Here is a 25,254-nt window from a genome sequence, read left to right on the forward strand (position 1 = left end):
AGCCCTCTGGAATTTATTAAGGGGCACAGACCGAGTCCTGCAGTATCCACACTGTCCTCACCCCCCGCCTCTATAAGCAGGAGGCACGGGCTGAGCGGGGAGAATTGGGACTGTTCCTGCCCATCCAGCAGAGGCTGAGGGACCTGCCGAGTCACTCACACAGATCAGATGCTTCTAGAGGAAGCGGAGGCTGGCGCTTTGTTCTCTATGGGCATCTGCTTAGCCAGGGTCTTTGCTCATCTGCTTAGCACCGTCCCGGCCAGAGGAAAGGAAAACGGAGAGAGGTGGCCAGCAGAGAGAAGGGGGAGCATGGAAAACCCTGCACCTGGAGCCCTGGTGGCGGCAAGAGTAAGTGTGGTGATGCTGAAGGTGCCACCTCAGCCCCAGCCTGACCACATCACTGCTGGAGAGCTGAGAGCTCCCTAAGGCCAGCCCTGCAACTCTCGTCCGGAGGAGTCTCTGTGGCCACCAGAGTCCTTTCTTCTCATGTCCATGAGACAGGCTGGAGGAGCCAGGGAATGAAGGCTCCTGGAAGCATCTTTCAACCTGTGCCTGCTGAGAGCTGATGACTAAATACCCCAGCACCCTCAGCCCTCAGGTCAGCTACACTGAGTCCCCAGGTGGATCACCATCCAGCTGCCCACAGTGGGAACTTGCCTGATAACACACCTTTTACTTTATTATTATTATTATTTTGTTGTTAATCCTTTCCTGAAGATTGATTTTTATAGAGAGTGGAAGGGAGGGAGGGAAGAGGAGAGAGAGAAACATCGATGTGAGGGACACTTTAACTGGTTCACCCCGACCAAGGCGGGGATTGAATCTGCAGCCCAGGTATGTGCCCTTGATCGGGAATAGAACCTATGACCCTTCAGTGCATGGGCCGACACTCTAACCACTGAGCCACACCAGCCAGTACAACATGCCTTTTATTATAGGTCTCATTCCCCCCTTCCCTTCTGGTTTTTCTTGGCATCACCACCCCGCAAATAAAATACCTGCAATCAAATCTTGGCCTCAGGGTCTGTTTCTAGGGGAGCCCAACCTAGGAAGATAGAGGACTTTCCCATGGGTCAGTGAGCCCCAGAGAAGTTAGCTGAGTTGGGCCCATCTGACCACGGCCCATCCTCAAAGGCTGGCTGCTCCCCTGGTGAAGAGACCCTGATAGTAAGAGGCCATGGGACACACTCTTAGCACCAGGGCAGCCCCCACCCACTGGCAGGACTTTTTCCTTAGCAGATTATTTCATAGCGGTTATGGCTATGGGCTTGGAGTCAGATTCAAGTCCCCATTCCAGCTGTGCAACCCCGGGTAAATTCCTTAACTCCTCTGAGCCTTGGGGTCCCGATTTATAGGATGCAGGTGCCATTACTATCCATGTGGTAGGGTAGTGTGAGTATTGCACTCGGGCCAGCAGGTGGTACATGGTGTGGTAAGTACCAGAACACATTTATTGCTACCATCTCTGAACCTTGGCAGAGGCAGCACGGGAAGGCTTCACTTCCTAAGCCCCGGGGCCCTGAATTCTAAGATCCAAGATCTAAAAGGCGTTCCTCTGGACTGAGCAAATCTCAGGTTAAAGCAATTTTCCGAAACATAAATATGCAGCATCCAGGTGTGCAAATATCACTTCTGACTAAACACATTTTCTTCTTCTGGGCTCAGATCAAATATTCCTCCTCAGTGATAAATGTGGCTTGGTAATAAAAGATACTACACCCCACATGACTCAGAATTATCCCCAAAGAACTTCTAAGAGCACTTAACCTGAGTCTGCTTCCCCAAATGGCCCCATCAAGCATAATCTTAATGGAAGCCTGTGCTCGGCACTCAGACAGCCATCACAACAGCCCACCAGTGAGTGGAAGAGTCACGTTTCACACCCACCTGTGCTGCTCGAACAGCCAAACTTTTCTGCCTTCCACCAGCCACCGGTGTTTCTCAGAATGAGGTCCACAGTTCACCCGCATTAAAGTCTCCCAGCCGATTCACTAAAGTGCAGATTCACTCAAGACTTAGGAAATCACAATCTGTGAGGCTGGGGTCTGGGAAGCCCGTGGTCACAGCTCCTGGGTGACCCTGATGCTTGTGAAAGTGACAGAACAGCAGCATGACAGAAGTCCCCAGTCTGTCTGCAGCTCGTGTTTACAGTGGCCCTGAAGTTTGGGTTCACTGTCTAAGGGCTGGTCCTGGGCATCAAAGGCTCGGCCTTCAAACTGTGTCCCAAGCTGGCCACCTGTGCACCTGTACCTGACACCTGGGTCCAGGCCATCACCACCTCCTCCTAGAAGACCACAGCAAATGACTCCTAATTGGTGCCTCTGCTTCTTTCTCTTTAGCTCTCCAACATTTTATTATGAACATTGTCAAATACAGGAGAGCTGAGAGAACTGTACAGTGTACCCCTTTATACACATCACCAAGATTCTGCAATGAACAAGTGATATTAATAATCCTAAAATATTTTTTAAATATACTATATTTGCTTTATCACTTATCTAATGATCTTTTTTGAATGCATTTTAAAGTAACCTGCAAACATAGTGTGCTTCCCCCTAAACACTTCAGTGGGCATATAATTAATCAGAGTTCAATATTCATGTATGGCTCTTTTTTTTTCTCAGATAAAATTTATATACAATGAAATGCACGAACCTTAAGTATACTAGACAAGTTTGACCAATGCACACACCTGTGTATCCCAAAGCTCTATCAACATTCAGAGTAGCATTGTTAGTCCAGAAATGTCCCTCTTGCCCCTTTCCAGTCAATTCCCTTCACAACCACTTCAATTCCCCCATCACAACCACTGTTTTGATTTTTTCACTGTAGGTTAGTTTTGTCAATTCTCAAACTTCATATAAATGCAATAATATATACGTGCTCTCTTGGGGCTGGTTTCTACTTAGCATAATGTTGTGGCATTCATCCACGCTGTTGTGTGTAACAGTACTTTGTTCCTTCTTATTGCTGAATAATGTTCCATTATGTGAATAAACAGTTTGTTATCTTTATCTGTTGATGGGCATCTGGCAATTTCTAGTTTGGGGCCATTATGTGTGAAGTTGCTGTGAACATTCGTGTGCAAGTTTTAGTGAGGACATGACGTTTTCATTTCTCTTAGATAAATACCTAGCAGTGGTGTTGTTAGATCACAGAGTGGATCAATGTTTAGCTTTACAAGAAACCACAAGAACTTCTTCCTAAGTGGTTATACTACATTATACCACAGCACAGTGAGTTCCAGTTGTTCCACATTCTCACCAACACTTGGTGTTGTCAGTCTTTGTAATTTTAGACATTCTGGGGTTTGGGTATGAAGTGGTGTCTCACTGTGGTTTTAATCTGTATTTCCCTGATGGCTGATGATCTTGAGAACTTCTCCATGTGCTTATAGACAATTTGTATGTGTCTTCGTTTGTGAAGTGTTAGTTCAAAACTGTTGCTCATTTTTAAATCAGGGTGTGTCTTTTATTTTTGAGTTGGAGTTCTTTATATATTTTGGATATAAGTACCTTGTCTCTGAGTATGTCTCCTAATGACTTCTCCCGGGGGTACCCCTCCTTCTCAAAACTTTCCAGGCTTCCTATCACACTTAGGAATAAAATCCAACTCTTTACCTCAGCCTACAAGATCTTTTATACCAATTAAACGTTATCTCCTACTGCTTTCCTCCCTTACTCACTCCACTCCAACTGTCCACAAGCCATGCCAGCTCCTGCCTCAGGGCCTTTGCACCTCTTTACTCACTTCTCCTAGGCACCCTCCAGGCTTACTCCCTCATTCCATCCAACTCTTTACTTAAATGTCATCTCCTTACCCATCTAAATAGCTTCCCCCCTCTCACCACCCAGCCATTCCTCTCTAGCTCCTTGCCTTGCTTCATTGTTCCTCTTGGCATAGACAATGCCAACACGGCGTTATTTGTTAACACATCTGTTTGCTGCATATCTCCCTCCACTAAAATGTAAGCTCCACAAGGGCAGGGAGCTTTGTTTTGCTTGCTGTAGAGAACCAATCTAATGTCACGGTTATGGAACATCATTTTTTAAGCCAAAGAGCCTCAGTTCTGCCACTTAGTAGCAATGGACGAGTTACTTAACTTCTCTCTGTCCAGCTGCCCCCTTTGTAAACGGGTCCTTGTGAGGATAAATGAGTTAGCACACGTACACTGTTTAGAACATTGCTTGGCTCATAGAAGGCACTCACTAATGTACAGCTATATTAGTAGCCCCGGCCCTTGAGGCTACTAAGGATAAGCACCTAACAAATATTTATTGACTCAATAAGTCAATAGTTTACATGTACAATATTTTTATTATATATTTATTGTGTACAATGTATTTATTATTGTCCCTAACTTGAGGGACTTTCAGGGCCCACAAGGTTGCATGATCCCAGTCACAACTGAATTGGTGAAAGGGCTGGAACAAGAACTCTGGTCCTTCCTAACACTCTGTGAGGTTCCCACATGTTCACGGGGCATCTAATATCTCTACCTCCCTTGCCCTTCCTTCCCAAAGCCACGATCTCAACAGAAAACGAAAATGAGCTGCCTTCATCCTTGATATTTTTCTGGCTCCAAAAAGAGTTGACTGAAGAAATATCTATACACCCATGTTCACAGCAGCATTATTCATAATAACCAAAAGGTGGAAACAACCCAAGTGTCCGTCAATGGGTAAATGAATGGAGAAACAAAACGTGGTCTATACAAACAACAGATTATCATTCAGCCTTCAAAAGGAAGGCAATTCTGCCACATGCTACAATATGGATGAACCTTGAGGACATTATACTAAGTGAAACAAGCTAGTAACAAAAAGACAAGTATTGTATGATTCTATTTATATGAGGTATCTTGAGGAGTCAAATTCATAGAGACACAAGGTAGAATCATGTTTGCCGGGGCTGGGGGAATGGGTTTCAGTTTTGCAAGATGAAAAGAGTTCTGGAGATGGATGGTGGGGGTGTTTGTACAACAATGTGAATGTACTTAATACCACTGAACTGTACACTTAAAAATTGGTAAGGTGGTAAATTTTATGTGCATTTTACCACAATTATTATTATTTTTTTTAAAAAAGAGTTGGCCTACATGGATTTCACCTCCCAATGGCCAAAGCATCAATTCACTCCAGCCCACGTGGATGAGTAGAATTTCCCTCAGCAACCCAGTAACCTTACACTGTCAGTCACTCAGCACGCGTCCTATTTTTATGTCTTTATTTCCATTATCTTTTAACCAAACCTTATTAACAAGACAAAAAATATGCAGTAGCTCTATTAGCTGCTAATTTCTTGAATGCCAACATCAAAGACACAATGTTCAAAGGCACAGACATCTGGGACATTCTACAGTGAGCCAGAGGATACCTCTATGCAGGCTCTAGCAGCCACCCATCCATGGGTCCTCCAAGGCAGAGAATTAGAACTAGGCCCTAAGAGGTACTCTGACCCCATACACCAAGAAGTCAGGCTGAAAAGAAGAAACTGCAGAGTTTTGGCTTCCACCCCATCACACAACTGCTTCTTCCCCTCCCATTCAACCGACCAACCAGGCATGCTGGTGAAGGCAGACGCTGGCCTCCAACGACAATCAGCAATGGCCTTGAACCACAGCGTGAGGGACTGTTTTCTGTCTCTAGTACGGGCCTGTTTTGCCTGATGGGGATTGTCGTTCAGAACCACTATCTCCTTTCCCACATATGGAATGAAAAGCAAAGCAGTTACCCAGGTTTCTGCTCCCCACGCCTCCCATCCTTGACTCCCCCTAACAACGGCCTCTCCCTGAAAAATCCTCCACACCTTCAGGGACCAGCCCTGCTCTCAGCTTGCCCGTCACAGCAGATCCTACTGCCTGCCGTCCCCCAACCTCCATTCCCCCATTCTTCCACAGCAGGCTTCCTCACCCTGTCTCAGCACTATGAACATTTTTGGTTGGATCATTCTGTGCGGTGGGGCTGTCCTGTACATTGCAGGATGAGTGGCAGCGTCCCTGGTCTCCACCCACCAGATGCCAGTAGCAACTCCATCCATCAAACCCAAAATGCTTGCCAGCAATGACAGATGTCCTGAGAAGCAAAACTGTCCCTGGTTTAGAACCACTGTCATAGTACAGGAGCTTTAGGTAAGCCCATGGCCACCCAGCGTGGTTCACAGCCAGACTGACTCCCTAGTCTGACGAAAGAGCAACACAGCCGCCAGTCTCCTCCCCAGCACAGGTCAGATCAGGCTAGCCCTGACTTGACACCATGCCCTCACCATGCCACTCTTTACCTAGACTACTTCACTCCCTTCCCTGCAGGGTTTACTCCTGCATCTTGTTTTGGGTTGAACTGTGCCCACTACTCCCCCCACAAAAGATATATTGACACCTTAACACCCAGTATCTCTGAATGTGACCTTATTTGGCAACAAGGTCATGGCAGAGGTGATTTTTAAGATGAGGTCATAGTGGAGCGGGGGGGTGGGGGGGGGGAGCCCTAATCCAATGTGACTGGTGTCCTTATGAAAAAAGACACAGACACACAGAACACCTGTGATGACGGAGGCAGAGAAGGGACTGATGCAGCTTCAAGCCAACGAAAGGAAGGGCAGCAGCAACCACCAGCAGCCAGAGAGAGGCAGGAAGGGTTCCTGCAGGTCTCCCCGGGAGCGCGGCCCTGCCGGCACCTGGATCTTCCATTTCTAGCTCCCAGGCTGTGAGAACATAAAGTTCTGAGTTTTAAGCTACCTACCCCGTGGTGTTTTGTCCCAGCAGCCCTGGGAAGCGAATCCACCCAAATTCTTATCTCAAGCTCTGCTTCAAGGAAACCCAGCCACAGACAACTGGCCTTTCCACCCAGGAGCACAATTGCTGAGCCAACTTGAGATGGGAAACAGGAGTCCCTGCTTCCCCCAGAGTTCCCATGAGCCTTTCTTTGTGCGAGAAGGAAGAAAAGGCAGGCGGGAGAAAGGAAGGAAGAGACAGAGGGGCGTGAAGGGGTGAGAGAGGGAAGGAGGGAGAAGGAAGGAAAATTCATTCTGGGGAACCCTTGCTTCCTTCCATCCTTCGTTCATCCAACAAACAGCACTGAGCACAACCACATGCCAGGTGAGCTCTAGGTGCAGGGGATAGAGAAAGGAACAAAGCAGACAGCTCTGCCCTCGTAGGGTTTACCCTCAAGCACGGCAGACACACCCTAAATGTATGGTCTATGGGATAAGTGCCATGGGGAAAACAAAGCAGGGGAGGGCGAAAGCTGTACCCAAGGTGGGTGCAGCCACATAAACAGGGTGATGCAGCGGACACGGCCTCTGGTGTCAGCTACAGATGCTCCCGTAATCCTGCTGGACGTGGCCTCAGCTCAGGCAGATAGCGGCACACCTGGCCTTTCTCTTTTCTGTCCCAGCCCTTCTGTGAGCTTTGGGGAGCCCCCCTGGCCAGTGTGCGAGGGCAGAGTCCACGCTCCGGGAGACTGAAAGTCCACCCCACCCTGTTGCCAGAATGGAGACTTTAAGAACCAACAGTAATGACGTTCCCTCCTTCCTCTTACCTTCTCACCCTCACTCCTGCTTCCTGGGATCTCCTCCTAAATAAACCTGCAGCCAGGTCCCTGCCTTGGCCTCAGCACTCAGGAGAGCCAAACTAGGGCAGATGTGCCCGGAGGGCTTTGCTGAAAAGGTGGTATTTCAGCCAAGACCTAAATGAGGCAAGATGCGGGTGTGTCCAGGTTCTCCACATCTCCAGTACCTTCCACTGAAGTGAACAGTGGAGCTTGGCCATAAAGACACTATTTTGTTGAGTGGGTCTCCCTCTTTCAAATGTAACTTTCTTGACAGCTGAACACCCAGTGATATCAAATACTGAGGAGGATACATGGAAAGCACCCACTATATTCTGGTCACGTGACAGGAAGGATTTGGGATCATAGCAGACACGGTCCACACCTTGCCTACCATCTCTTGGCCATGACCCCTGTGGTGCACATGGGCCTGTGTCTAGCCGCCAGCAAATGCGCTCTTCTGCATTTGTGGATGTCAAAGGTCTCTTTATCCAACAGAAATGCCAGGGAATAAACCTCCCCGTCCCCCAACAGTCTTCATCTAATGGCTGATAGTAGTTGGTGCATAAAAATCCCAGCTCCTGTCCTGGCCAGGTGGCTCAGTTGGTTAGACGTTGTCCCATATACCAAAAGGTTGCGGGTTCCGTCCCTGCTCAGGGCATGTACAGGAGGCAACTGATTAATGTTTCTCTCTCACATCGATGTTTCTGTTTCTCTCTCTCTCTTTCTAAAGTTAATAAAACATATCCTCAGGTGAGAAGTAAAAAAAAAAATTATACTTCTCTTTAAAAAAATAAAACCCCCAGCTCCTTCACCCCTCATGTGGAAAGACTCTTAGATGTGTCTGCAGCACAGGTGGGCTGGATAAGCCTCCACTGGCTAGAGCTTTTCCTTCCTTTGGGCTCCCACCACATTCTGCACCCACAGTGGGTGCACTATCATCCTCCAGCCCATAGAATGCCCAAGGGAAGGACTCTAACAGCCACTGGGGACAGAACCTGGTAGCTTCTCAAGCACACAATTGCATGTCCCTGAGCTGGAATCCCACAATTTGCCTGGAAAACATCCATCATCTCGTTTTTCAGCCCTCATTTTATTTTTCCCAAATCAATTTCTGAAAGTCAAAATGACTGATAGCTTCATACCCAGGATAATCATTCTCCCTATTAAATAACCCAGCATCTGACTGAAAAGCTCCCAGGTGGTGGTGGTTACATGAATCTGTATATGTGATACAATTTCATAGAAGTACATACACACACACACACACACACACACACACACAGCAGTGCATGTAAAAACTGGTAAACGCTGAGTAAGGTCTGTAGTTTAGTTGCCAACATCAATTTCCCAGTGCTATGAATGTACTCTGGTTGTGTAAGATTTATGATGGGGGTTGCTGGATGAAGGGTACACAGGAACTCTCTGTTCTGTGTTTGCAACTTGTAAGTAGAAAATTATTTCAAAATAACAAGTTTTACAATCACAATGCAATTTTTAAAAATAATAAAGTAAGACTCCTCATTTAAGCCCTGGTCGGGTGGTTCAGTTGGTTGGAGCGCTGGTACACCAAAAGGTTGCAGGTTCGATTCCCGGTCAGGGCACATACCTAGGCTGTGGGTCCCATCCCCAGTTGGGGCGCCCACGGGAAGCAACCGATTGATGTTTCTCTCTCACATCGATGTTTCTCTCTTCCCCTTCCTCTCTCTCTCTTAAAAAAAAAAAATCAATTAAAAAATCCCCATTTAAAGAAATAAAAAGCTCCCGGAAGAAGACACCGCAAACCCACTCTTACCTGGGTACTGGGAATCAGCGCCTTCCACCAGTGCCCGCCTTTCACCAGGTCGACCTCGCACAGAGGCACGGACACCTTCCCAATGACACAGTGGCGTGAGAACTTATCGAAATCCACCACGGTGAGGAGCAGGGTCCTCCTCTGTGCTTCTAGGAAGGGGATCTCGAAGGTGTAGCGCTCCTCGAACACGGGCTTCTGGGTCTTGCGCTTGACCCCCGTCTGCTTAGAGTTCTTCTGGTCTGGCAGGAGGCAGATCTTGACGTAGGGGTTGGAGTGCGCCATGTCCTGGCGCGAGCCGTCGTGGGAGATGGGCGGGGGCAGGTCCCGGGCCTCGATCACCCGCACCATCAGGTGGTTGTGCAGCAGGTCGTACTGGGTGCTGAAGTGCAGCATGCCCAGCTGGTACTTGGACAAGATCTCCTCATCCGTCAGAAAGTCCACATCGTCGCTGTTGGAGTCGAGGGAGTACAGCCGGGGCTCGAACTTTCTGAAATAGTCGTCTGGGGTATAGGTCCGTCTGAGCACCGAGGGCTGGATGGGCTCCTTCTTGGCGCTGAGGACGCCAAACTCAATGGGTTTAATATCGATAAGCGGGGAGCTGGGTCGTCTGGACTCGAGACCTAAACAGTTGCCAGAAATAACAATGAACACCACCACACAGGGGACTGGACCTGGGCCACTTGGTGAGATGGGCAGCATTTCCCAGCTTCTCACATTGTCCATGCTGCTTCATAACGCTCTTGGCCACATGCTCTCCACGCCTGAAGGCCCCTTATTTATTCTGAGAGGCAGCACGGTGGCAGCATCAGCTCATCACCACAATCACCCAGCTAAGCGCCAGGCACTGTTCTAAATGCATTGCATATATCAGGTCATCTAACCTTCGTAGAGTATCAGCTAATGACTAGCACTCCCCCCCCAGCCATTTTACAGATGAAGAAACTTGAGGTAACTCGCCAAAGGTCACACAACTAGTAAGACTTGACTCTGACCAATAGCCTGCCTCCACTTTCAGAGTGGACTCTGGGCCAGGAGTGCTTGGGTCAGATTCCAACTCAGCTACTTACTTGTGCCTCACTAGTAATGAGCCATGTGACTCCGGGCACATTTTTTAGACTCTCTGGGACTCGATTTCCCCATCTGTGAAAAAGAGCTAACAACGGCACTTACCTCAAAGTACCTATTGTACTTCTTCAAGGATCCTATTCAGGGAGTCTTTGGGCTTTACCCCCCCCCCTTCCCCACCCAAATGATTCCATCTGATCAAACACACATGGTATACACCAGAGGGGAAAAACTGGGGGGCCTGTGGGCCAAATTCAACCCATAAATACATTTTGTTTGGGTTTAAAAGTAAGAAAGTTTCATATGAAAATCCAGATAGTCAGTTTCTCTTGAGAAAAATCAGGCAATACTGGGCCCACAATCCCACATGGCTACAGTTGAGTAGCAGCTGTCCCTTTCAATGGGGCATTAGCTTCCTAATTGGCCACAGTCCCCACCCTGCCCCAGCACCTCTTGAGGCTGAGAGTCTGCTGCCATTTGTCACTGCATTCGGGTGATATTTATCTCTATCCAACCCTCTGTACTCACTCCCTGACACAACCCACCTGGACTCTGGAGTCACTAGAATTTGCAAGTCCTGCTGGATAACATGGTAACACTCGCCTTTTGGGGTCTGAAATGATATGTACTGACAATGTCAATCAACTGAGCCAATTCAATGAAAAGTGATCAGTCAAAACAAAAATCAGTCAAAATGATCGCTTCTGACTGAACTCAGCAGAAATCAGGTGCAATGCACTTCTGTCCCATTGTCATTCTCTCTCCGTCATCCTGTCTCCTGACTGCCGTCCCACTCTGTCCCCTCCCCAGGGACAACCTTGGTCTTCACATCTTTCCTTGGGGGTGCTGCTGAGTGTCTGGGAAAGCCAGCTCTTTTCCTCTGTCCTGGGGCCCAGCTAGTGGGATTTTAGTTCATGGACTCTGAAGGGCGGAGGAGCAGCACAAGATGCTTGAGTAGAGATGCTTACTTGAAATCCTCCGGGTCAGGCTGTACGTAGACTTAGATGTGTCCGAGGACGAGCATCTTCGATCTGGCGAGTTGGTACGTGGGGTCAGCGGGACGTCGCTGGCCGTGTGGACAGAGTCCCCATCCTTGTCACTGCTCCTGCTGGCCATCCTATGGGAGGGAAGAGGTCTCGATGGTTGTCAAAGAATCCCCAGGGACTGGCATCTCCATCCCTTGAAGAACAGACCCATGAGGAATAGCTCTCCTGCTCAGTTTACCCAACTTGGGATAATGCAAATCTGAAATGGTGTGGGAGCCCTAAGTCCTCAATGTCTTGCTTTTTGCACAAAATGTGAAATGATATGAATGAATATTTCCCAATTTAGAACAATCAGTCAAAGCTGGGCTGCAGGGAGGGATACAGAAACTTATTCAGGATATGGCCACAGGAGGGAGGGGGTGCCACTTTGACGAGTCAAGAGGAGACCTGTCAATCTTCAGTCTGGAAGGAACCATGTGGCTGTTTTTGTGCATCCCAACTTTTGCAAGTGGCTCTTGGTGAGAAATGCCCTGTTATTTCAACAGTCACTGTGTCTATAATTTAACATCTTTTAAAAATATTCCATAACGACATCACTTAAGGGTTCTTTGAGTGGCAGGGCTACAGCTACAAAATGGCCCTGAGAATCAATGACTGAAGAGCAATAGTTCGATGTAAAGCAGCAGCTGTGAATTAGCAGCAGGCACGATTCAATGTGCTCCCAATGAATAAATGAAAAGTCCTGGGTCGGAGGGTGGGGAGATACAGAGTAGTAATTAAAGAGCACAACCTCTCGGTTTGAACCCTGGCTGGGTAATGCTGGGCAAGTCCTTTCCTCTCTCTGTGCCTCCATATCCTCATCTGTAAAATAGGAATAGTAATAGTGCCCACCTTGCATGGTTGCTGTGAACACTGAATGAGTTCACACATATAAAGTGCTTAAAACAGTGCTTGGTATGTCATAGGTACGTGCTCGACACATTTCAGCTACTATCACTGCAACAGGGTTGGCTTTAAGATTCCCCCCAATATTCATAAGGCTACTAGGTTAGGATGCCGGGGGGAGGGAAATGGAGGGGACCAAAGCTGGCAAAGTGGCTGTGAGATGGATGCCGCTAATAACATGCCCCAAGCTATCACAGCTGTGGATTGATACGTTCTGAGGCTGCATCCCCCCAGCTTGACATTTAAGCCTGCAGGGAAACTAGTCCTGAAAAATGCAAGTTTCGAATTCTCTGAGGTCTTCCAATGCATCCTGTGCATGAAATGAGATGGATCTGATGTTCTGCCGAAGTGATATAAGGGTCACAGTGAGGACAAGACCGGCGGTGTTATAAGGGGTTGGGGAGAAACGCACAGTCCTTGTCTGCCTCCTGCTCCCAGTCTCTAGAAGGTGAACATAGCAGATGAAATGCTGGGGGTAGAAAGTAGGGGAGGTCACAAAAATGAGATCACATTGTACCAATCATTCTTCTTGCTTTCCCTTAAATGAAATCTGTAGCATCTTCCAAGGAAGGTGCCACTGGGGAACCTCCACTTGCACAGCCACTTTCCCAGCTGTCACACCCCTGTGGCAGTCACCTCCACCTGTGAAGTCCCATCCACCCTTCAAGGATCAGCTTAAACGCCATCGACCCCCGGAGCCTTTACTGAGTCCTCTCAGACTCAGTGCTAGTGTATGCCTGAGCCACCCCGACTCCTCTGCAACCACCAGGCCTCCCTGCCCTGCCTCCAACACACGGAGCCAAGCTGTTCCCTCTGCCCGGAATGCTCTTCCAGTCCCCATCACCTGTTTGGTTCCCTATCATCATTCAGGTCTCAGCTTCAATAGCATCTCCTCAGAAAGGCCCCACCCTGTCCCTTTTTGATACTGCACGTAACTCATCTTTAGTTGTGGCTTGCTTGCTTTTCTTCTGCATCTGACACCAAGTGGCAGCTCCATATGGACAGCGACAAGTATCTGCCAACCTTGTCTTTGTGCCAGGCACATCTGGGGTGTCCCACATTTATTTTCTCAGTGAATGAATGAACACACCCTTCCTGCGGTTCTTATCCCATTTATCTTGTGTCACAATGGTCTGAGTGCATGTCTTGTCACCCCTCCTAAACCAGGGTACACTTCTAAGTGGTGAGATATGTACCTGCTATGATCAAAGGTCCCAGGTGCTGAGTGCCTACTATGTGCTGGGCACTGGGCTAAATGCTCTGTATGAACCATCTCACTTCACCCTTAAAACAATATGGGAGTTAGTTGTTATTAATAACCCTGCTCCCTTTACAGGTGGGGAAAAGGAAGCCCTGGGGTAGGGTGGAGAGAGGAATGGGTAATTAATTGGCACCACTGTTAAATGACAGAACACCAACTGAGTCAAGCAACACCAGACTCCAGATCACAGCTCCACACTTCTGAGCTGGGCATCCTCTGCAAGGCCTGTAGAGCTTTGTACACAATACGTACTAAACACATGCTTGTTGGACAGATAACCTGACTCTAATTCCCTCTTCAATGAGGGGCTTTCTCGCACTGCCCCAAAAGCAGCCAGCTGGACTATACTGTGTTCCTGAGGCCAGCCCAGCCAAGAAAAGCTGGGGATCCATGCGACAGAGGTACATGTGACAATTAATGGTATGTCCCCCACACAAAGGGCCAGCTCATCTGCCACCCCTGTGGTTCTAGGTTCAAATGTCACAGCAGGAGCAGCAATGCAAAGCCTGTGCACTTGACATTTCTACTCCCTGCCTGTTTGATAACATGAACTGCCCACTTGGTAAATAAAGCTGGGGAAAGCACAAGCTGTAAACTCGCTTTATGAATGATTTAACCCGCTTCCCTTTACAGATTTCTCTTAACGTTTTGCACTGTCTTGCATGACAAAAACACACTAAGTGATACCCAGGATTCAAGGAAGACCTGGCCCATCCTGGGAAGGATGAAGGTCATGTATAGCTGTTTAGGCTGTAGACTGACTGCACAACTCTAGGTGGTCCCATTTCACAATAACCACCCAGTGAATGGCACCTCCTGAGGTTGTGTGGTATGTTGGCTCTGCGGGGAAGTTTCCAGCCTACTTCTCTGCCTGTGGCAAAACCAAAAGAACTGTCTCCCCACAGGGTCCCACCCCTTGCCCTCAGAAAGAGTCCTCTGCTTGCACAAAGGGTCAGCAGCCTGGTCAAAGTGCAACTGTCATCCAACTCAGTGGCCATGCATCTGTAACACTCCATCTGGGTATCTGGGGGCAAAGAGAAACCTGACTGTGATTTTCAATGTCCATCAGGGTCTCCACTGGTTCAAAAGAAAATCCAAATTCCTTAATCTGGCATTCAAGACCCTACACAATCTAAGCATGCCGGCACATTTTCTACGATCCCCAAAACTCTTCAGAGATATGGTATCCATTTGTCGTGTTTGTCTGCCCTGGATCCAGTTCCAGCACCCACAACAGTCTATTACAAAGGTCAGCAAACTACAGGGCAAATCCACAGCCTGATTTTGTAAATGAAGTGTTACTGGAACACAGCCACACCCATTCATTAATGTATTGACCATGGTTGCTTCTGCACTGTAATAATAGAATTGACTAGTAACAGAGACTAAGCCCATGAGACTGAAATATTTACTACCTGGCCCTTTACAAGAAAAGTGTGCCAACCCTTGTTCTACTAGCTTCATACATGTGTTTCAGGTGGGAATGACCCTTTCCCTGGTTCCAGGATGGTCAGGCAACCTAGGGATAATCCTAGCACCATTTCCTCCAAGGAAAAGTGACTGGATCAGGTGACTGGCACACTTACACCAAGCCAGGGCAATGAGAGCCTTTCCTGGTGTTTTTGCTGCAGTTAATAATGAGGCAAAGACGAAAGCAAGCTTAAGGAGAGGCCAAAACAAAAGAAACAAAGAAAAAGAGAAAACACGCACATGCACACCAATGACATCATTTAAGCCTCTGGATCCAGCTATGCCTGAAGCCATTATCCCTGGATTTTTCCAATAAAAACTCAATGCAGGGCTGTCATATGGGTGTGCAGGGTGTGAATGCACAACTCTAGGGGGTGACTGGACTTATGTACTTGCCTTATCTCCTATACTAGATTTTGTTTTGTTTTGTTTTGTTTTTAATCTTCGCCCAAGAGGAAGCAAGAGAGGGAGAGGGAGAGGGGGGAGAGAGAGAGATATTGATCAGTTGCCTCCCGTACACACCCCGACCGGGGATCGAACCCAAAACCTTTATGTGCCCTGACCAGAAATCGAACCCGCAATCTTTTTGGTGTACGGGACGACGCTCCAACCAACTGAGCCACCCGGCTAGGGCTCCTATACTAGATTTTAAATCCCCTGAGCACAGTAACAGGCCTCTCGAGCCTGTGTACCCCACCGTGCCTGCAGGGCGTACTCAAGAAATAACTACCAAAGAAACTGAGACGAACTTTTCAATTGGATGACTGGCATTTTCGGGATTCAGTTTCTGATTACTCAGTTGGCCAACAACTGTTTTTTGGAGTAAGACAGATAAAAACCCTGCCCTCACAGAGCTGACATTCCTTAAATAAAAGACACCAGATGGGCTAAGCCAAACTCTGTCCCTTAGGACACTGGAAAATGGGGCTGAGCTCTTGATTAATGAGTTGATTTCACCAAACATTTTAACTCTACACACACCTGCAGGACTCAGGCTACAACCTATGAATAATGGAAGAGTGCCTTAACATTGCCTTTACATAAATTTAAAGAATCCCTATCAATACTTAATAATGACAGAAATGAATACTTACTACTGTAATAAGCATGGTACGTGCATATCTCATTACTCTTAATAACAGCCCTATAAGATAAGTCCTATCACTGTCCCCATTTTATGGATCAGGAAACCAAGACAAAAACAAGGTAAAAAGACCCTCATCTAGGATTGCCAACCCGGTGTCTAGCATTCTTAAGCTCTTTTCCATATATTAATTTATGCAATCGCCACAACCACCTTATGAGATAAAGACTATTATTTCTATCATCCCCATTTTACAGATGGGAAAATCAAGGCACTGAGAGACCAAGCAACTTGCTCAAGTTCACAGAACTAGGAAAAAGCAAAAGAAATATGATATCAACTCACAGAGCCTGACACAGAACCATTTTGTTATGGATATATTAGATATTTGTCTCTAAGAAGAGAAAACAAGAGAAAGGACTGAAGCATGACCCCAGGATATGGAGGTAAAGATAGGGCACCAGAGGCTTCTGGAATCTCAGCCCAAGGATTTGGCTGAGACAGTCCTGGGTCCCCAGTAAGGCTCCGGCTGCAGGCCTGTGCAGTCTCTCTCCTCTCTGGGCCTCCCCTGTGCATCATGAGAAGTTGCGCTCGATGCTTCCAGACCCTCTAGACTCAACCCAGGCTCTCTGGCCATGTTCCTCTCCCAGCCACAGAGAGGTGGACCAGACATGTGGCTGAAAAGCTTCAAAACTGCATTCCCAAAATATCTGAGCGACTGGCAGATGGAGATGTTGTATGCAGGCGCGGGAGGAGAACAAATTGGAAATAAAATGAAAGATGCCAGAGAGAACATAAACAGCGTTGGAGGACAGGATGGAGCCTGGAGGTGCTTTTCGGCTTCCCTATTTCTGAAGCTCTTGGTCCGATCAGCTAAGATGCACTTGTTTGTTCAGTCCATCCAGCCAGGCGACAAGCATTTACTCAGCATCTGCTATGTGCCAAGCACTGGGTTGGGTGCTAGTCCAATCTGTCATAGTGACTTGGATGGACACCTTTAGAATCTGGACATCCCTTGAAGACTACAGATGCTCACAAATCTCTTTTTCCGCTTGGACTGATACTCAACCTGATTAAAAGTACCCACATGTTTGGCATTACACAGTTCACATCTCAGAGGAAGTGAAACTAGATGAACAAAAGTCCCACCACCAGCTGGTCTCCCGAGCTTGCCAGACAAAATGAGAGGCATAGAGCATGTCCCCATCAGCAGCAAAGAGGTCAATGGCTTTCATACCCCAAATCCTCCTTCCCGCAGCCCAGATCCCCTCTCTGAAACTGAGGGGGGAAAAAAGGTCCTGGGATTGCGTTCAAGGAAGTTCAGAGCAGTGTTACTTACAGCCAGGGAGGAGTCTGGGCAGGAAAAGGCCCCAGAATTTCAACTTCATCCTCACTCGACTGGCAACAGCTGGACTCATAGCACTTCTGACAGCAGTGCCGGCAAGTCCATCTGCACAGCAGCAGATCGGAGATTCTAGAAAGAAAACCCTGAGGCCATTGGGGGAGAAGGATGGGGGAGGGGGAAAGAGGGGACATGGGAAGGGTGGAGAGGAGGGAGAGGAAAAACACCCGAATTACAAGCAGCCCATCCCTGGTGAGAAATAACGACATTCAGGAGGTCTGTCTCCGCTGTCGACACTTGGAACAAAATGTTTCCCATTTCTATTTACCAACTGCAGGCTCGAAGATGGCAAACACCAACTCGCCTGAGCCATTAATAGCGAGCAAAACATTTGCAGGTAGTTTCCTTTGTAGTTTATGGGAATGTCTTTCTTGACATGTGGGCGGCATACCCAACACGGTGAGGGCTATACAAAATGTTCCCGAAACACAATGAATATTAGTCTGTCTTCTTGAAAGCAAAGCAAAATAGTTTTTTTAAAAAAAGACCATCTCAGTGACATGAAAGTGAACAGAGATAATCAAACGGAATAAGCAGGGGGTGGGGAGGGAAACCTATCTTGTCATCTACTGTCTTTTCCCTGGGATCTCCCTGCCACAGAAAGGCATCGAAACTGTGCCCTTATCAACATCCGGCTACTGTTTAATATTCAATATTCCCCACAGCCTCACATAAGACTCCAAAACCAAAAGCAAGCATTTCTTGATCAGAAGCCAGACCAAACGAATCATTGAATTAACCCACCTCGTTTAAAGGTTCCAACTGCCCTTTTAGAGATCCAAGACGAAGCCACGGGGTGGAGCGGGTGGGGGTGACAAAAAAGAGAGAGACAAGACCAGTTTAGCAATATTCTAGCAACTCAAAAAAGAAAAAAGAAAAAAAAGCCCTGGATCTTTCCACTTACCATCCTGGGAAGGGAGCTGACTTCCTAACAAGGTGTTGCTATCTTCAGGGCGGCTGGTAGCCTCCTGGCTAACCAACACCGAATAAATGGGAAACTTTAGCATTTCGGTTTGATTTGCACCGTATGCTGTTATGAATCAGAGCGGGTGGATAGATAGTCATGCTATCCAATGCAGCCACACTTCAGAAGAGCAAACCTTCCTATACAGAAATAGCCATGAAGCCAACCCAAAAAGACACGATTAGCTAACATGCAGGCAGGCACCGAGTGGATGTGACTTGGCTCCCCCACCCTCCTAGAGGCCCTACCTCCCAATTCTGCTCCAATGGCGATGGTGGGGAGCTTCATATGACCACCCACAAACAGAGGGAGCCTAAAAGGAAGCCATAATCTGGTCCTTGGAGGAGGGATGGGCTGCCTCCTTTCTTTGCCCCCCCCCCAACCCCATCTTCTTCTCACAGGTTCCCAAGAGACAGGCTCCTTCCCCTCTTCCAGGGAAAAGTCTTGATGGCTTTCCAAATGGGTTAAGTAAACTAGGTAGGTTAGAAGGAGTCCCACATCCTAGCCTGGGACATGTCCCAGAGGTGAGCTGAGGCAAAACTCGAACTCAGAAATTTGAACCAAGAGAAGAAAATTATTCTTTTTCAAATCTCTTGCAATGAGGAGAAATACTCAACTTGGTACCGTTCTATGTTAACATCTTTCTGATACATGCAAATTTCCCCTGCTCTTTCTTTTTTAAACAGAGAGAAGACCCTCAGCTCAGAGCCTTGCAGAGAGCTCTTTCCAGCTAGAATCTAAGCATATGGCATTATTTTCATTGTGTTTCTTTCTTCCAATTGCCTTCTGTATATAGCAAGTGACCCTGGTTTTCTATTATGGTACTGACATAAAGTTTCCCCTTCATACGAGTTTTTAAAGTAAAATGAGTGCCAGTCCATTTATAGAAAAAATATTAAGTAAATAACAGTACAGGTGGTTCATAGCTCGTGAAAAGTTCAGAATCCTTGCAGTGATAAGGATATGGCTGCAGCTTGGAAAACAAAGTCTTGGGTATGAATCATAAACTCTTCCAAAAGCAAAATCAAACCAGAACAAGACCTGCTGCTGGGGCCATGCAAAGAGCTGAGTAGAGAAGTCTAGTCCTGGCCTCTCCACTAACCAATCATGTGCCAGGCAAGTCAAGGGGCCACTCTGAGGCTCAGTTACCTCTTTTCTTTAGTGTAAAGACTAAGCTAGGACACTGTGAAAATGCTTGTGATCCCAGCTGCAAAATATCCCCCCCTTTTCTGTGGCGTATGAGAACACGGTGGTTTGTCAAGACTAGCTGGAACCTACCAGGTACCAGGGACTATGCTGGTGAGCAAAGTAGCAAAAGGCTACCTCCTCGTGGGGCTTACAAGAGCAAGTGCTCTAAAATGCTTCCAATAAAGTGCAAGAATAAAGTGATGCTTTTTCACAATCCATGCCCATTATCTTCATTTAGGGAAACGTTTCCTCAGTATGTGGTGATCAGAGAACCATTTATGAAACCATGATGAGCAGAGATAAGGCCACTTCAAGGTCCCTGCTAAGGAACAACCATCCAGCCTTCTCAAGACCAAGGTGCAAGAAAAATGCCAGGGAGCAAAGAGAAGCCAAGAAAGAGGAAAGGGAAGATGATACCAGGCGCGCTTTGCGAGCCTTTCCTCACACTGCGTCCACTGGGTTCATGTGTTTCACCCAATGTGGGAAAACTGACTCAAGCCAGAAAGAAACCGGATGAAAGCCAACCGAGACATTTTACATCAGGGCTGAGAAATCCAGCCTGCAGCCTGTTCTTGTTCGGCACTTCTGCTGAGAAAGGTTTGTAAACTTTTGAATGTTTTAAAAAAAGTCAAAAGAAGATTAATACTTCTTGACTCATGCAAAGTATATGAAATTCAAATTCAGTGCCCACAAATAAAGTTTTATTGGAACACAGCCACGCCCATTCATTTACTATTGTCTATAGCTGTTCAGCACCATAGTCAGAGTAGAATAGTTGAGACACAGACATTGCAGCCCTCAAAGAAAAAAATATTTACTATCTAGCCCTTTACAGAAAAAGTTTAACAACTTGTTTTAGAAGTTAAGCCAACATCACCAGGTCATCCTCATACTGGATGCTTAACAAATACTCCACTGATCCCCACCATCCCCCTTTTAGATCTCACCAAGACCCCTTAAGCAGCTGTGTGGCTTTGGACAAGTCACTTAATTTCTCTGTGCTGAAGGTGGTCATTAAGAACTGTAGAAGCCTGTTCAAATGTTCTTAGTGTCTCAACAGATTTGCATTCTGAGAGGCAGGGGCCATGCTGTTTTCACAGCTGTGCCCCCAGTGCCCACAGATAGCAGAGTGACTACTGAATAGTCCCCCTAACAATACCCAGCACACAGTGAGGGTAAATGTGACCTTCAATGAACTTGAAAGGATGACCTAGGGATTCCATGAAAGGGAAGCCAATGGAGCTAATCTAAGCCAGGAGAGTGATGAGGAGGATAGCCAGGTGACAGAGCAGAGTTCCCGGCCCACTGAAAAGTCTGAGGACAAGATGAGGGGATGTGTGAGTCAGAAGGAAACTAGGGGACCAGCAGCCCCCCAAACTGTGGCCCAGGAGATGAGTAGTGAGACCAGATGCACCCTGGATGTGGAAGCCTGTAGGCTTCTCTGGGCTGCTCAGAGGAGTCAGTCCCAGAACCAAGCAGCTCAAAGGGTCTGACTGCATGACCTTGGCACTGACCTGTCACCGCTTCCAGCCTTGTATGAAGGAGAAAGGTCTCTTAGGCAAGCAGCCCAACCCCACCCCCCAAAAAAATCATGCGTGGAAATTATTTCAGTCCGAGGATTCTTGGGGGAGTTTCCCCAAAATGATGGGGGTGCACAACTTCCAACCCCAAGACAATGGCCTAAACAATCGACGCCCCCCCACCACCACCACCAGCACCACCAGCAGCACCAACACCACCACCAGCACACCTCTGGCGTGGCCCCCACCCCTCAGCACCCAGTGCCCGGGAGAGGCAACGTCCTTGTCCCACTTGGCCGGAACAGCTGCCTCAGGCTCGCTCCGCCTGCCAATTAGCTCGAGCTGTCACCAAGGCAACCGCAGCTGGCGGGCCGGGTGGCTGGGGCGCCCCGGGCCGCGTTCGCCCGGCCCCTCCCCTGAGGGGTGGGGTGCAAAGGGAAGCGGAGGGGGAGGGGGAAGGGGGGGGGAAAGTCTGCCTCACCCCCATTCCCTCCCCAAAAGGCGAAGGCGCGCGTGCAGAGTCTGCAGGGGGCCCTTTATTCGGGGGGTGTGGGGGGGGGGGTCTCCAGCCTCTCCTCCTGGGGCGCACAGGTTGCTGCGCTCGGGCACCCTCTTTTCCCTAGGCAAGTTTGTGGGAGCGCAGCCGCATGCCCTCCCTGGCACGCACTCACGGTCTAAGGGGGTACGCTCCTCCCCTCCCCCAACCGCGGACCTGGCCCCCAGCCTCAGCCCTACCTGGATGTACGCCATTTTCGCCGGCGAGACTCACTCCGGCCCGGGCATGGCGCCGCTACGGCCACTTTGCCCCCGCCAGCGGCAGAGGGGGGAGAAAGCAAAGGGGGAAAGGAAGAAAAGGCGGCCGGTGGCCCCAGACGTGACCGGCGTGGCTGATGAGCGGCGCCCGCCCCTCCGCCGGCCGCCCCGTCCTTGCCTTTCCCTGCGTGTCGGCTCTCGGAGTCTGGCCCCCTCCAGGTTGGGGGACGAGGTGCCCAGGATCCCCGCCTCGGCCTCCCCCGCTGTCCCGCGCTCCCCCCGAGGCGCTTCCCGGGCTGGATGGAGGCCGGGGCGCCCGAGGAGGGAGCCGGGGGCAGCCGGGGACTGCAGCGACCCTGGCGCAGGCGGGGCCGGAGACGCCGGGGCCCGTGCGCGCGAGAGGCGGGGGAGGGGACGGGGCTGGGAAGCGGGTGGGAGAGGGCGGCGCGCGGGTCAGCCCATCGGTCGGCGCCGCGGCTGGCACCTACCGAGAGCACAGCCCCTGGGATGGCCGCGAAACCGAGGGGGCACAGTCCAGCCCGCCATGGAGCCTGCCGCCGGGAGGGTCCTCCCCAATTCAGCCCTCTCGGAGACCAGCTTGGAAAAACTTTATTCCCGCCCCACCAGACGCGCCTAGCACGGTTGCAGTGAGGGACGCAGAGGCCACATGAATGGGAGCCTCGGGTTAAGGTGGGGCGTGGGACGCCCCAGGGGAGATGTGGCCGGGACGCAGGGGCTCGCGGGGAGAGCGGAGCGCCCCTTTACCCTAAACTGGCCGAGTTGTGCCCTTGGCGCAACAGGTTCGGCGCGGGGCGGCGCGGCAGCGCCACCCAGCGTCGTGCCCGGAGTCTTGAGCGCTTCTGCCCGTCGAAGCGCCGCGCCACCTAACGTGCGCCCCGGGGTGTGTCCATCCCGCAGCTTCCCGGCGGGATCCGCGCGCGCTGGGCCTGGAAGCCTCCTCCAGGCCGATCCTCCCACCCCCAGGCCACAGAGCTGGGGCTGGCTCTCCACCGAGGGATTTGAGGCGGAACATTGCCCTCCGCCGGTTCTCTTTTTAAATGCCCAGCCATCTCCAGTTGCCGGTCCCCATATCAACCTTTTTTCCAGTTTATCATACCAACCTTTTAACCTCCCAGGGCCTCTGTGTTTTCATGGGTAAAAACTGGCATAAAATCTCTGCCCTGCCTATCCTCCAGGACTGTTTTGTGGGAATAAATGAGGAAATGTATATGGAAATATTGAAAGATGTGCTACACATGTTTATATATTTTGCATAAAAACCTAGCATACATATACATTTGGAGTGTGATATACTCTCTCATTTGGAGCGCATGGCATGTAACACATGTTAAGCGCTTATAGCTCAGCGGGCACTGTGCTCAACAGGTCACAGCGTTGTTTCATGTCGTCCGTTTTGCTTGCTCTTACCTAGCACAGTCCCTGACAGAGCAGCCACTCATTCAATGTTTTTGTTGTTGCTGTTGACTTGACTTCTCTCAACTTTATGCGGGAGGTGCTGCAATTACCCCCAACTTACAACTGAGGAAACTGAGGTGCAGAGAGGGAAAGCCGAGGCATGGCACCTGGCTGCTGGTGGCACTGGCATTCAGTTTCTGGTATTTATCCACAGTGTTTCTTCGGAACTGATGGAAAGGGGTGATTGATTGTGGGCAGTGGGCTTCACAGAGGAAGGGTGCCTGTGGGATGGGTGCTCCTTGAGGGGACTTGCCAGAGGTGGAGGAATTTTTCAGGTGTTCCCATGAAGAATATAGCTAACGTTTTTGAGATTGCGTGTCTGAAAGACTGTTTTAAACCTTTTGCACAAATTCTATCTTTTAATTCTCTGATAACCTTGAGGTGAGCACTCTTACTATCCCACTCCTTAGGTGAAAAAAAAGGCATAAAGAGGTGAAGTCACTTGCCCAGGGGCTATGCAGCATCGAGCAGTTGGGGTTCAAAGGCAGCCTGAGCCGGAACCTTCCCCTTAGTCACTGCACCTGGCAGCCTCACAGTTCAGAATCTTGGGGGGCAGAGGGAAGATGAAATCTTTAGGGTTAGTTTGGGACCTTAGTCCCTGAAGACTTAAAACTGTCTGAGAATGCCAAGCACCCCTCCTCCAATGGAGGAGGTTATTTAACATGGGGATCATAGAACCTACCTCTGGGAGTATCAGATGCTTTCGAGAGTGTAAGCACCTGGCATGCAATAGGTGCTTAATAAATGCTTGTTGAAAGAGTAAATGGATGGTAATGACTCGAGTCATTATTAGGACTGAGGGCTGAGCACTACGCAGGCATTCTTGTTAAATCCTCACCAGAGCCCTACAAGGTGGGCACTATTATAGTCTCATCCGTTTTACAGGTGAGGAAGCCAAAGCTCTGAGAGGAAGTGAGCAGCCCAAGGTAAACAGAGAAAGTGACTGGAACAGGATGAAAGTGCAGATCTGTTTAGGTCTAAAGGCCCAGCTCTTTGTGGCCGCACCATCTGCCCCAGATGAACGAATAAATGACAAGTTAGTCCTAAGCCACTTATCAGGAGTGTCTGTTGTGACTCTAAGACCAGATTTCAGGGTCTGCAGTCTGGCTTTGAGGTGTAACCTGCACTTAGACCAAGGCTGTGCCTGTTTGGACGAGGCAGCTGGCACCTTCACAGGTCTCAGAGGAGAAGCCCCAACCCAGGAGACTGATGAATGTGCGGAATTGTGCGGGGCCTGTGGTATAATAAAGGGAGCCCAGGGGGCTGTGGGGGTACAGAAGAGGGCACCAAGCCTACTGTATTTAGGGTCAGAGAAGGCTTTCTAGAGGGGATGACATTAAGCTGAGTCCCAAAGAACAAAAGATGGGGAGATCACTCTAGAGTCCAGTGGTGCTTGACTGGGGAGGGGTGGCGGTGTCCATGGATAGGATTCTGGAGAGTCCATGAACTTAGAAAAGAAAAAAGTTACATCTCCATTGTCACTAACCTCTATCTGAAGTTCGGTATTGCCTTTCATTATGAATGCAGGCAGCAACATTAGTACTTACCTGGGACTTTGTCACCAGCAGAAATCATATATATTCATATCACATTACAGTTATTGCAAATAACTTGAAATTTCTTTTACACTCTTCACTGCTTGAAAATTATAATAGTTGTTAGGTCCATCACAAGCTCTTTCTATTTAATGCATTAATGAAGGAGTACACACATTACCATATAAATTAGTTTGAATATTTTGATAACTAGATATCAATATAATTATAATTTCATTATAATCTTTTGTATTCTACTCCAA

At 48.7% G+C, this 25,254-nt stretch overlaps 1 protein-coding gene across 13 annotated transcripts in view; it reads right to left on the reverse strand.

Annotated features, from left to right (window-relative positions):
• The window catches only part of SYT17 (synaptotagmin 17), a 65,475-nt gene extending 42,860 nt beyond the window's left edge, over positions 1-22,615 (reverse strand). Inside the window, exons 1-5 of one of the 13 annotated variants that reach the window (XM_081132725.1) lie at positions 22,469-22,602; positions 18,300-18,322; positions 17,493-17,641; positions 11,376-11,524; positions 9,343-9,962 (exon numbers count right to left, since the gene is read on the reverse strand). In XM_081132725.1, coding sequence (XP_080988851.1) covers positions 9,343-9,962; positions 11,376-11,524; positions 17,493-17,641; positions 18,300-18,322; positions 22,469-22,526 — 999 coding nt within the window. In that variant the 5' untranslated portion in view covers positions 22,527-22,602. Of the gene's footprint in view, positions 1-9,342; positions 9,963-11,375; positions 11,525-12,183; positions 12,255-17,492; positions 17,642-18,299; positions 18,323-18,459; positions 18,735-21,962; positions 22,376-22,468 lie in introns of those variants that run through there. The other 12 variants (XM_081132730.1, XM_081132726.1, XM_081132731.1 and 9 more) reach the window with 12 other exon arrangements.
• Between the last annotated feature and the right edge of the window lie 2,639 nt (positions 22,616-25,254).

The sequence above is a fragment of the Miniopterus schreibersii genome, assembly GCF_964146895.1.
Source record: "Miniopterus schreibersii genome assembly, chromosome: 3".
Taxonomy (NCBI): domain Eukaryota; kingdom Metazoa; phylum Chordata; class Mammalia; order Chiroptera; family Miniopteridae; genus Miniopterus; species Miniopterus schreibersii.